This window comes from Lichenostomus cassidix, unplaced genomic scaffold (genome assembly GCF_008360975.1).
Source record: "Lichenostomus cassidix isolate B80296 unplaced genomic scaffold, HeHo_3.0 HiC_scaffold_37, whole genome shotgun sequence".
In the NCBI taxonomy this organism is placed as follows: Eukaryota; Metazoa; Chordata; class Aves; order Passeriformes; family Meliphagidae; genus Lichenostomus; species Lichenostomus cassidix.
In genome coordinates, this window is record NW_028147279.1 from 1,643,221 (window position 1) to 1,655,379 (window position 12,159).

General features: G+C 42.3%; 1 protein-coding gene across 2 annotated transcripts in view; it reads left to right on the plus strand.

Annotated features, from left to right (window-relative positions):
• The first annotated feature begins 15 nt into the window (after nucleotides 1-15).
• Nucleotides 16-12,159, plus strand: part of HAUS5 (HAUS augmin like complex subunit 5) — a 30,162-nt gene continuing 18,018 nt past the window's right edge. Inside the window, exons 1-8 of one of the 2 annotated variants that reach the window (XM_085044657.1) lie at nucleotides 16-143; nucleotides 1,455-1,517; nucleotides 2,101-2,133; nucleotides 3,703-3,727; nucleotides 7,555-7,675; nucleotides 9,482-9,620; nucleotides 11,690-11,753; nucleotides 11,837-11,898. In XM_085044657.1, coding sequence (XP_084900783.1) covers nucleotides 58-143; nucleotides 1,455-1,517; nucleotides 2,101-2,133; nucleotides 3,703-3,727; nucleotides 7,555-7,675; nucleotides 9,482-9,620; nucleotides 11,690-11,753; nucleotides 11,837-11,898 — 593 coding nt within the window. In that variant the 5' untranslated portion in view covers nucleotides 16-57. The remainder of the gene's footprint in view (nucleotides 144-1,454; nucleotides 1,518-2,100; nucleotides 2,134-3,702; nucleotides 3,728-7,554; nucleotides 7,676-9,481; nucleotides 9,621-11,689; nucleotides 11,754-11,836; nucleotides 11,899-12,159) is intronic. The other variant, XM_085044659.1, reaches the window with a different exon arrangement.

Sequence of the window (12,159 nt, forward strand, 5' to 3'; positions counted from 1 at the left end):
TGATGCCCCGCGGCGGTTTTGGCGCGCTTTTCGCTCTCCCCTCACGGCCCGCCGGCCATGATGGCGGAGGCTCTGAGGCGATGGCTGCGGGAGGAGATGGAGGCGCCGCCCGCCGCCATTCCTTCCCAGGCGATTCTCTGCAGGTCGGGGCAGCCTGGGAGACCCAGCGGGAGCAGCCTGGGGCGAGGAGGGGTCTGGGGTCTTCGGGGGGGCGCGGTTGGGGATTTACCGGAGCATCATCTGAGGGGGTTTGGGGGTCCTGAGGGGGTTTGGGGTTCCCTTAGGGGTCCGGAGGGGTTTTGGGGTACTTTTTAGGGGTTTTGGGTGGAATTTAAGGATCCTGAGGGGCTTTGGGGGTCCTTTTGGGGGGTCCTGGGTGGGTTTGGGAAGTCTTGGGGGGAATTTAGGGGATCCTGAGGTGATTTTGGGGTCCCTTTGAGGGGTCCTGGGGCGAATTTGGGGCATCCTGAGGGGATGTGGTGGTTCCTTAGGGGATTTTGGGGTCCCTCTGGGGGAATTTGGGGGATCCTGAGGGGTTTTTGGAGGTCCATGAAGTGATTTTGGGGTCCCTGTGGGGGGAATTTGGGGGATCCTGAGTGGGTTTGGGGGGTTCTGAGGGGATTTTGGGGTCTCTTTAAATGGCCCTGAGGGGATTCGGGGTTCCTTTGAGGGGTTTGAAGGGTCCTGAGGGGATTTTAGGGTCCCTTTGGGGGAATTTAGGGGATCCTGAGGGTTTTTTGGGGACCTTTGGGGCTCCTGAGGGGAATTTGGGGGATCCTGAGCGGGTTTTGGGGGGTCCTGAGTGGGTTTTTTGGGGTTCTTTTGGGAGATTTGGGGAATCCTGAGGGGATTTTAGGGTCCCTTTGGGGGGTTTTGGAGATCCTGAGGGGTTTTGGGGTTCCTTTGAGGGGTTTGAAGGGATTTTAGGGTTCCTTTGGGGGGTTTTGGGGGCAATTTATGGGATTCTGAGTGGGTTTTGGGGGTCCTTTTGGGGGATTTAGGGGATCCTGAGGGGACTTTAGGGGATCCTGAGGGGATTTTAGGGTCCCTTTGGGGGGTTTTGGGGATCCTGAGGGTTTTTGGGGTTCCTCTGAGGGGTTTGAAGGGTCCTGAGGGGATTTTGGGGTTCTTTTGGGGGATCCTGAGGGGTTTTGGGGTAGTTTTGGGGCATCCTGAGGGAATTTGGGGAGCCCTGAGTGGGTTTTGGGGTCCCTTTGGGAATCTTGAGGGGAATTTTGGGGGATCCTGAGGGGTTTTGTGGTTCCCAGGTGGATTTTGGGGTCACTTGGGGGGATTCTGAGGGGATTTTAGGGTCTTTGGGGGTAATTTTGGGGTTATTTTCAGGGATTTTTGGGTTCCTGGAGATTTCCTGGTTGAATTTTAACTTCCCAAATTTCATTTTGGGGTTTCTCCCAGATTTTTGGGATCCCAAAATTCCCAAATTTTCTCCCCAGGCTCTGCTCAGGTCCAAGAGCCCCAATTTGGGATTTCGTCACTCGTCACGTCCGGAACCTGCAGTGAGTAAAATCCCCAAAATTTGGGGGGAAAAACCACAAAATCACCAAAATTTTGGGGAAAAAACCCCCAAATCCCCAAAATTTGGGGAGGAAAAACCCTAAAATCCCCAAAATTTTTGGGAAAAACCCCCAAAATCCCCAAATTTTGGGGAAAAAACCCCAAAATCCCCAAAATTTGGGGGCAAATCCCAAAATCCCAAAATTTTTGGGGAAAAACCCAAAATCCCCAAAATTTGGGGAGGAAAAACCCTAAAATCCCCAAAATTTGGAGAAAACACCCCAAAATCCCCAAAATTTTGGGCGAAAATCCCCAAAATTTTTGGGAAAAAAACCCAAAATCCCCAAATTTTGGGGAAAAAAACCCCCAAAACCCCAAAAATTTGGGGACAAAAAGCCCTATAATCCCCAAAATTTGGGGAAAAAACCCAAAAATCCCCAAAATTTGGGGGAAAAATCCCAAAATCCCCAAAATTTCTGGGAAAAAACCCCAAAATCCCCAAAATTTGGGGAAAAAACCCCAAAATCCTCAGGGAATCCCAAAATTTTGGGGTGAGGTTGAATTTTTTTTGTGTTTTTCCCACAGGAATGTGAAGAAGATTCGTGGGAATCTGCGGTGGTATCCGAAAAATCCCAAAATTTGGGGGGAAACCTGAAAATGTGGGGAAAACTCCCGAAAATTGGGGAAGAAATCCCAAAAATAGGGGAAAAATCCCTAAAATTTGGTGGAAATCCTGAAAACTTAGGAAAAAATCCCAAAAATTTGGGGGAAATCTAAAAATTTGGGGAAAATCAAAAAATTGGGAAAAAATCTTAAAAATTTGGGAAAAAATCCCCAAAAGTTGGGGGAAATCCTGAAAATTTGGGAAAAAATCCCAAAATTTGGGAAAAAAATCCCAAAAATTTGGGGGAAATTCTCAAAAATTTGGGGAAAAATTCTCAAAAATTTTGGGGAAATAATCTCAAAAATTGGGCAAAAATCCTGAAAATTTGGGAAAAAAATCTCCAAAATTTGGGAAAAAAAACCAAAAATTTGGTGGAAATCCTGAAAATTTGGGAAAAAAATCCCCAATATTTGGGGGAAGTTCTCAAAAATTTGGGGAAAAATCCCAAAAATTTGGGAAAAAGATCCCAAAAATCTGGGGGAAATACTGAAAATTTGGGAAAAAATCCAAAAAGCTTGGTGGAAATCCTGAAAATTGGGGGAAAATCCCAAAAATGTGGGAAAAAAACCCTGAAAATTGGGGGGAAAATTCCAAAAATTGAGGGGAAAAAATCCCAAAAACTGGGGAAAAAAATTCCAAAAATTGGGGGGAAAATCCCAAAAATTGGAGAAAAAAATTCCTAAAAACAGTGCAAAAATCCTAAAAATTGAGGGAAAAAAAATCCCAAAAATTGGTGAGAAAATCCTGAAAATTGGGAAAAATTTCCAAAAATTGGGGAAAAAAAACCCCAAAAGTTGAGGGAAAAAATCCTGAAAATTGGGGAAAAAAAATCCCAAAAATAGGAAAAAAAAATCCCAAAATTTGGGAAAAAAAATCCCAAAATTTGGTGGAAAAATCCTAAAAATTGAGGGGGAAAAACCCTGAAAATTGGGGAAAAAAATCCTAAAAAATTTGAGAGAAAATCCTAAAAATTGGGGAAAAATCCTAAAAATTAGGGAAAAAATCCCCAAAATTGTGGGACAATCCCAAAAATTGGGTAAAAATCCTAAAAATTGAGGAGAAAATCCTGAAAATTGGGGAAAAAATTCCAAAAATTGAGGGGAAAATCCTAAAAATTGGGAAATAAACCTCCAAAAATTAGTGAAAAATCCTAAAAATTGAGGGAAAAAAATCCCAAAAATTGGGGAAAAAACTCCCAAAATTTGGTGGAAAAATCCTAAAAATTGAGGGGAAAATCTCCAAAATTGGGGAAAAAAATCCCAAAAATGAGGGAAAAATCCTAAAAATTGGGGGAAAATCCCAAAAATTGAGAGAAAAAAATCTCAAGAATTGGAGAAAAAAATCCCAAAAATGGAGGGAAAAATCCTAAAAATTGGGGGGAAAAAATCCCCCAAAATTGGGGAAAAAATCCCGAAAATTAGGGAAAAAACCCTAAAAATTGGGCGGAAAAAATCCCCCAAAATTGGGGAAATGCCCCAGAATTTTTGGGATGATCCCAGAATTTTCCTTAATTTGGAATTCAGGTATGGAGAGCTGCAGGAGGTGAAGGTGAGATCCCAAAATCTGGGGGAATTTTCCAAAAGTTTGGGGGTTTGGGGGAATTTTTTTGGGGGTAGTTTTGCAAAATTTGGGAGAATTTGGGGGTTTCCTACTTCTTTTTGGGGGGAAATCTTTAGGAATTTTGAGGGAAGTTTTTAGGAATTTTCAGGGATTTTTTTTTTAATTTTGAAGGAATTTTTGAGGAATTTTCTGGGAATTTTGAGGGAATTTTTGAGGATTTTTTGGGGAGTTTTTCAAGATTTTTTTTTTTTAGGAATTTTCAGGGAATTTTTTTTGAATTTTTTGGAAATTTTGAGAGAATTTTTTGGGAATTGTTTTTGAATTTTGGAGGAATTTTCAAGGAAGCTTCAGGGAACTTTTGAGGGAATTTTTGAGGAATTTTGAGGGAATTTTTTAGGAACTTTCAGGGAATTTTTGAGGAATTTTCAGGGAATTTTTTTTGAAATTTCAGGGAATTTTTGAGGAATTCATCAGGATTTTTTTAGGAATTTTGAAAGAATTTTCAGGGAATTTTGAAGGAATTTTTTTTGAATTTTAGAAAATATTTAGGGAATTTTTAGAGAATTTTAGGAATTTCCAGGGAATTTTTTTTGAATTTTGAGGAAGTTTATTGGGAATTTTGAAGGAATTTTTGAGGATTTTTTTTTTAACTTTGAAGGAATTTTCAGTGAACTTTCTGGGAATTTTTTTTTAATTTTGAGGGAATTTTGGAGGAATTTTCTGGGAATTTTTAGGGAATTTTAGGAATTTTCAGGAATTTTTTTTTTTAATTTTTGGGAATTTTTCAGGGAATTTTTGAGGAATTTATCAGGATTTTTTTAGGATTTTTTTAATTTTAAGGGAATTTTTTTGGAATTTTGAGAGAATTTTTTAGGAATTTTTGAGGATTTTGTTTGGAGTTTTTAAGGAATATTTTGGAAAATTTTTGGGAATTTTTCAGGAATCTTTCAGGAATTATTCAGGAATTTTGAAGGAATTTTTTAGGAATTTTAGGCAATTTTTAGGGAATTTTAGGAATTTCCACGGGAATTTTTTAGGAATCTTGAGAGAATTTTTTGGGAATTTTCAAGGAATTTTCAAGGAACTTTTGAGGGAATTTTTTTAGGAATTTTGAGGAAGTTTTTAAGGAATTTCCAGGGAATTTTTGGGGAACTTTCAGGGAATTTTTGGGGATTTTTGGAGGAATTTATCAGGAATTTTTTAGGAATTTTAGGAAATTTTTAGGGAATTTTTAGAGAATTTTAGGAATTTTCAGGGAATTTTTTGGGAATTTTTGAGGAATTTTGAGGGAATTTTTAAGGATTATTTTAGGAGTTTTTTGGGATTTTTTTTGGAATTTTTTTTGGAATTTTTGAGGAATTTTTTTTTCAATTTTGAGGGATTCTTTTTAGGAATTTTCAGGGAATTTTTTTAAGAATTAAAAAAAAAAAAAAAATTAAGAATTTCGAAGAATTTTTTTAGGAATTTTAGGCAATTTTTAGGGAATTTTAGGAATTTCCAGGGAATTTTTTAGGAATTTTGAGAGAATTTTTAAAGGAATTTTTAAGGAATTTTCAAGGAAATTTTGAGGGAATTTTTTTAGGAATTTTGAGGAAGTTTTTAAGGAATTTTCAGGGAATTTTGGAGGAATTTTGAAAGAATTTTTTTTGAATTTTGAGAGAATTTTTGAGTATTTTTTTTTGGGATTTTAAAAAAATTTTCAGGATTTTTTTAAAGGATTTTTTTCAGGAATTTTTTGGGAATTTTGAGAAAATTTTTTTTGAATTTTGAAGGAATTTTTGAGGAATTTTTTTTTTAACTTTGAAGGAATTTTGGAGGAATTTTTTGGGAATTTAAAAAAAATTTTTCAGGAATCTTTTTCTGGAATTCTGAGGAAATTTAATTTTTTTTTCCTGAGGGGATTTTGAGAGAATTTTAAAGAAAATTTCCAGGGAAACTTGATATAAAAATGAGGGAATTTTAAAGGAATCTTAAAGAAAATTAATTTTTTGGGAATTCCTCAGGAATTAGTGAAATTTTTAAAGTGAATTTCAAAGGAATTTTTCAGAAATTTGAACTTTTCAAAGTGAATTTTGAGGGAATTTTAAAGGAATTTCGATGGAATTTGAGGGAAATTAATTTTTAGGGAATTTTCCAGGAATTAGTGAAAATTTTGAGGAAATTTCAAAGGAATTCAGCAGAAATTTTTAAGGAAATTTTTTGGAATTTTCAGGGAATTTTTTGGTGAATTTTGAGAGAATTTTTTAGGAATTTTCAGGGAAATTTTTAGGAATTTTTAAGGAATATTTTAAGGAATTTTCAGGGAAATTTTTAGGAATTTTTAAGAAAATTTTTAGGAATTTTTAAGGAATTTTTTTAGGAATTTTGAGAGAATTTTGGAGAAATTTTGAGGCAACTTTTGAAAGATAATTTAGGAGAAATTTTGGGGAAATTCTTTTGAGGAATTTTTCCTCAAAGATTATTTTTTAGAAGAGTTTGAAGGTTTAGGGTTTTTTTAGTAGAATTTTGAGGGAATTTTCAGGGAATTCTGAGGGAATTTTTTTGGAATTTTAGGGATTTTTTGGATATTTTTTTGGAAGGAAATTTTGGGGAAATTTTGAGGAAATTTTGAAGGAATTATTTTACGGAATTCTGATGGAATTTAATTTTTTTTTCCTGAGGGGATTTTGAGGGAATTTTAAAGGAAATTTGAGGGAAAAATGAGGGAATTTTAAAGGAAACTTTAGGGAATTAATTTTTAGGGAATTTTCCGGGAAATCAGTGAAAATTCTGAGGGAATTTTGGAGGAATTTTGAGGGAATTTTAAGGGAATTCTGAGGGAATTTTTTTGAAATTTGAGGGATTTTTGGAAGGAAATTTTGGAGGAATTTTGAGGGAATTTTTCAGGATTTTTTTGGGACTTTTTTAGGAATTTTTTGGGAACTTTAAAGGAATTTTTCAGGAATTTGTTAGGAATTTTTAATTTTCAGGAATTTTGAGAATTTTGAAATCTTTAAAGAATTTGAGGAATATTTTAAATTTTAGTTTGAAGGAATTTTAGGAATTTGGGGAATTTTTGGAATTTTAAAAATTTTTCATGATTTTAGGCATTTGAGGAATTTTTGGAATTAAAAAAATTTTCAGAATCTTTTCTGAATTTGAGGGAATTTAATTTTTTTTTTTTTGAGGGGATTTGAGGGAATTTTAAAGGAATTTCGATGGAATTTGAGGGAAAATTTTTAGGAATTTTCCGGAAATCAGTGAAAATTCTGAGGAAATTTTAAGGGAATTCTGAGGGAATTTTTTTGACATTTGAGGGATTTTTTTGAAGGAAATTTTGGAGAAATTTTGAGGGAATTTTTCAGGATTTTTTGGGGGAATTTTTTTAGGAACTTTGAAGGAATTTTTTAGGAATTTTGAGGGAATTTTTGAGGAATTTTTTTTAATTTTTCAGGGAATTTTTGGAGGAATTTTTTTGAAATCTTTAAAGAATTTTGAGGGAATATTTTAGGGAATTTTGAAGGAATTTTAGGAATTTTTGGGGAATTTTTTTGGAATTTTTTTAAATTTTTCAGGGATTTTTTTAGGCATTTTGAGGAATTTTTTGGGAATTTTTAAAAAATTTTTCAGGAATCTTTTTCTGGAATTCTGAGGAAATTTGTTTTTTTTTTTTTGAGGGGATTTAGAGGGAATTTTAAAGGAATTTCGATGGAATTTGAGGGAAATTAATTTTTAGGGAATTTTCCAGGAAATCAGTGAAAATTCTGAGGGAATTTTTTAAGAATTTGGCGGGAATTTTGAGGGAATTTGGCGGGAATTTCTCTCCTCCCCCTCAGGTCGCCGCGGGTCCTCCGAGCCGCCAGGGGGCGCTGCGCGCGGAGGTCGCCCGCCGCCGGAACGAGCTGCAGGCTCTGCGTGACGTCATTTCCGGCGCGCAGGAGGCCGCGCGGCGCCTCGGTGAGTTCCGACCGGAAACTCCAACCGGAGAACCAAAGTTCCGACCTCCCGAAAATCTCATTTTTTGGGTTCCCAAATCCCAAAATCTCATTTTTTTGGGATCCTAAAGACTTTTTTTTGGGGTTTCCCCATCGCCCTGGGAACCCAGAGCTCATTTTTGGGGTCCAGAATCCCAATTTTGGGTCAAAATTCCTAATTTTGGGTCCAAATTCCCTATTTTGGGATCCAAAATTCCCAATTTTGGGGCCAAAACTCCCATTTTTTGGATCCAAATTCCCATTTTTGGGTCCCCAATCCCCAAATTTCGAGTTCCCAAACCCGATTTTGGCTCCAAAATCCCAATTTTGGTCTCAAAACTCCCATTTTTGGACTCCTAACCCCCAAATTTTGGACTCCCCAGCCCAATTTTGGGGTCGAAACTCCCAATTTTGGGATCCAAATTCCCGATTTTGGGTCAAAATTCCCATTTTTGGGATCCAAACCCCCAATTTTGTGTCCAAAATTCCCATTTTTGGACTCCAAATCTCCAAATTTTGGCTCCAAAATCCCCATTTTTGGGTCTCCAACCCCAAATTTTCAGTTCTCCCCAAATTTTGGGATCCAAATTCCCAATTTTGTGTCCAAAATTCCCATTTTTTGGGAACTCTCCCAATTTTGGGATCCCTAATTCTCATTTTTGGGATCCAATCCCCAAATTTTGAGTCAAAATCCCCATTTTTGGCTCCAAAATTCCCAAATTTTCACTTCTCCCCAATTCTGGATTCCCAAATTCCCAAATTTTGGGATCCAAATTCCCAATTTTGGCTCCAAAATCCCCATTTTTTGAGCTCCCAATCCCAAATTTTGAGTTTTCCTCCAATTTTGAGATCCAAACTCCCAATTTTGTGTCCAAAGTTCCCATTTTTTGGACTCCCAAACCCCAAATTTTGGGTTCAAACTCCCCATTTTTGGGTCCAAAATTCCCAAATTCTCAGTTCTCCCCAATTCTGGATTCCCAAATCCCCAAATTTTGACTCCGAATCCCCAAATTTGTGTTCAAAATTCCCATTTTTTTGACTCCAAATCCCCATTTTTGGGTCCAAAATTCCCAAATTTTCAGTTCCCCCCAATTCTGGATTCCCTAATTCCCAAATTTTGGGATCAAAATTCCCATTTTTGGGGCTCCCAATCCCAAATTTTGGGTTTTCCTCCATTTTTGGGATCCAAATTCCCAATTTTGGGATCCAAACTCCCAATTTTGTGTACAAAATCCCCATTTTTTGGGAATTCCCCCAATTTTGGGATCCCTAATTCTCATTTTTGGGTTCCCAAATCCCAAATTTTGGCTCCAAACTCCCAATTTTGGTCTCAAAACTCCCAATTTTGGCTCCAAAATTCCCATTTTTTGGGAATTTCCCCCAATTTTGGGATCCCAAATTCTCATTTTCAGGTTCCCAATTGCCAATTTTGAGATCCAAAATCCCAATTTTGGTCTCAAAACTCCCAATTTGGGATCCAAACTCCCAATTTTGGCTCCAAAATTCCCATTTTTTTGACTCCAAATCCCCATTTTTGGGTCCAAAATTCCCAAACTTTCACTTCTCCCCATTTTTGGCTCCCAAATCCCCAAATTTTGACCCCAAATCCCCAAATTTTGGCTCCAAAAACCACAAATTTTGACCCCAAATCCTCATTTTTGGCTCCCAAATCCCCAAATTTTGACTCCAAAACCCCAAATTTTGGCCCCAAAACCCCAAAATTTGTCTCCAAACCCCCAAATTTTGTCTCCAAACCCCAATTTCCCTCCCTTAACCCTTTCCTCCCCAGAGTCCTCCCTGCAGTCCCTGCAGAGCCGCCGCTGGGCGGAGCTTCGCCGGGGGGCGGAGCTTCGGCTGCTGGGGGCGGAGCCTGAGCCGGAAGTGCTGCGGGGCTGCCGCCAGGGGGCGCTGCGGGGCCACGCCCACCGGTGAGGGGCGGGGCCTCGGGGGGCGGGGCTTAGCCTTGTAGGGGCAATGGGGGTTAATGGGGTGGGCGGGGCTTGTGGGGAAGGGGCGGGGCTTGGGTGGGTGAGGGAATGGGAAAGGCGGGGCGTGGCTTGGGTGAGGGAGTGGGAATGGGGGTTAATGGTGTGGGTGTGGCCTGTGGGGAAGGGGGCGTGGCTTGGGTGAGGCAATAGGAATGGGGGTTAATGGAGTGGGCGTGGCTTGTGGCGGGGCTTGGGTGAGGAATGGAATGGGTAATGGGAATGGGGGTTAATGGAGTGGGCGGGGCTTGTGGAGAAGGGGCGTGGCTTGTGTGAGGCAATGGGAATGGGGGTTAATGGGGTGGGCGGGGCTTATGGGGAAGGGGCGTGGCTTGGGTGAGGGAATGGAATGGGGTTTAATGGTGTGGGTGTGGCTTGTTGGGTGGGCGTGGCTTGGGTGAGGGAATGGGACTGGGGGTTAATGGGGGTTAATGGAGTGGGCGTGGCTTATGGAGAAGGGGCGTGGCTTATTTGAAAGGGGCGTGGCTTGAGTGACAGAATGGGAATGAGGGGTTAATGGACTGGGCGTGGCTTATGGAGAAGGGGCGGGGCCTGGGTGAGACAATGGGATGGGGTTAATGGGGTGGGCGTGGCTTGTTGGGTGGGCGGGGCTTGTGGGGAAGGGGCGTGGCTTGGGTGAGGGCATGGGAATGAGGGTTAATGGAGTGGGCGTGGCTTATGGAGAAGGGGCGTGGCTTGTGTGAGGCAATGGGAATGGGGGTTAATGGAGTGGGCGGGGCTTGTGGAGAAGGGGGCGGGGCTTGGGTGAGGCAATGGGAATGGGGGTTAATGGAGTGGGCGGGGCTTGTTGGGTGGGCGTGGCTTGGATGAGAATGGGAATGGGGGTTAATGGGGTGGGCGGGGCTTGTGGAGAAGGGGCGTGGCTTGAGTGAGGCAATGGGAATGGGGTTAATGGTGTGGGTGTGGCTTGTTGGGTGGGCGTGGCTTGGGTGAGGGAATGGGAATGGGGGTTAATGGAGTGGGCGGGGCTTATGGAGAAGGGGCGTGGCTTATGGGAAAGGGGCGTGGCTTGAGTGACAGAATGGGAATGAGGGTTAATGGAGTGGGCGTGGCTTATGGAGAAGGGGGTGGGGCCTGGGTGAGACAATGGGAATGGGGTTAATGGAGTGGGCGTGGCTTGTTGGGTGGGCGGGGCTTATCGGGAAGGGGCGCGGCTTGGGTGGAGGGCAATTAGAATGGGGTTTAATGGGGTGGGCGGGGCTTGTTGGGTGGGCGTGGCTTGTGTGAGGCAATGGGAATGGGGTTAATGGTGTGGGTGTGGCTTGTTGGGTGGGCGTGGCTTGGGTGAGGCAATGGGAATGGGGGTTAATGGAGTGGGCGTGGCTTGTTGGGTGGGCGTGGCTTATGGGAAAGGGGCGTGGCTTGAGTGACAATGGGAATGAGGGGTTAATGGAGTGGGTGTGGCTTATGGAGAAGGGGCGGGGCCTGGGTGAGACAATGGGGATGGGGTTAATGGAGTGGGTGTGGCTTCGTTGGTGGGTGTGGCTTAGGGTGAAGGGGCGTGGCTTGGGTGAGGCAATGGGAATAAGTGTTAATGGAGTGGGTGTGGCTTGTGGGGAAGGGGCGTGGCTTGGATGAAGCAACGGGAATGGGAGTTAATGGAGTGGGTGTGGCTTATGGAGGAGGGGCGGGGCTTCACGTGAAGCAATGGGAATGGGTTCATGAGGTGGGCGTGGCTTCCTGAAAGGGGTGGAGCTTCAATTGCTGGGCTGCAGAAAGGGGTGTGGCCTTCTCCGGTGGGCGTGGCTTATGGGGAAGGGGCGTGGCTTTGGGTCAGCCAATGGGAATGGGGGTGAATGGAGTGGGCGTGGCTTATGGGGAAGGGGCGTGGCTTTGGGTCAGCCAATGGGAATGGGGTGAATGGAGTGGGCGTGGCTTCTGGGAAGGGGCGGGGCTTATCACAAAGGGGCGTGGCTTAGTGTAGGGCAGGACAATGGGGTTGAATGGGGTGGGCGTGGCTTATGCAAAGTGGGCGTGGCCTCTCCCCCCAGGCCGGGCGAGTCGCGGGCCGAGCTGTCGGCCATCTTGGCGGCAGGGGCGGAGCCGGAAGTGCTGGTGAGCGCTGGGCGTGGCCTGGGGTGGGTGTGGCTTGCCGAGGGGGCATGGCCTCGCTGACAAGCCCCGCCCACTGCCCCCAGGTGGCTCTCAGGGCTGTGTGCAAGGCCAGGGAGGAGGAGCTGAGGAGGCCACGCCCACCCGGGTAAGCCACGCCCACCCGGGCAAGGAATTTTCACCCTAAAATACCTAAAAACCTCCCCCCAAATTGCACTAAAAAAACCCAAAATCACCCTAAAAAACCCCAAAACTACCCCAAAATCCTCCCAACAATCCCCAAAAATCCTCCAAAAATCCCCCAAAAATCCCAAAATCTTCCCCAAAAATCCCAAAATGTTCCCCAAAATCCTCTAAAAATTCCAAAATCCTCGGGAAAAGTTCCAAAATTCTCCCAGAATCCCCCCAA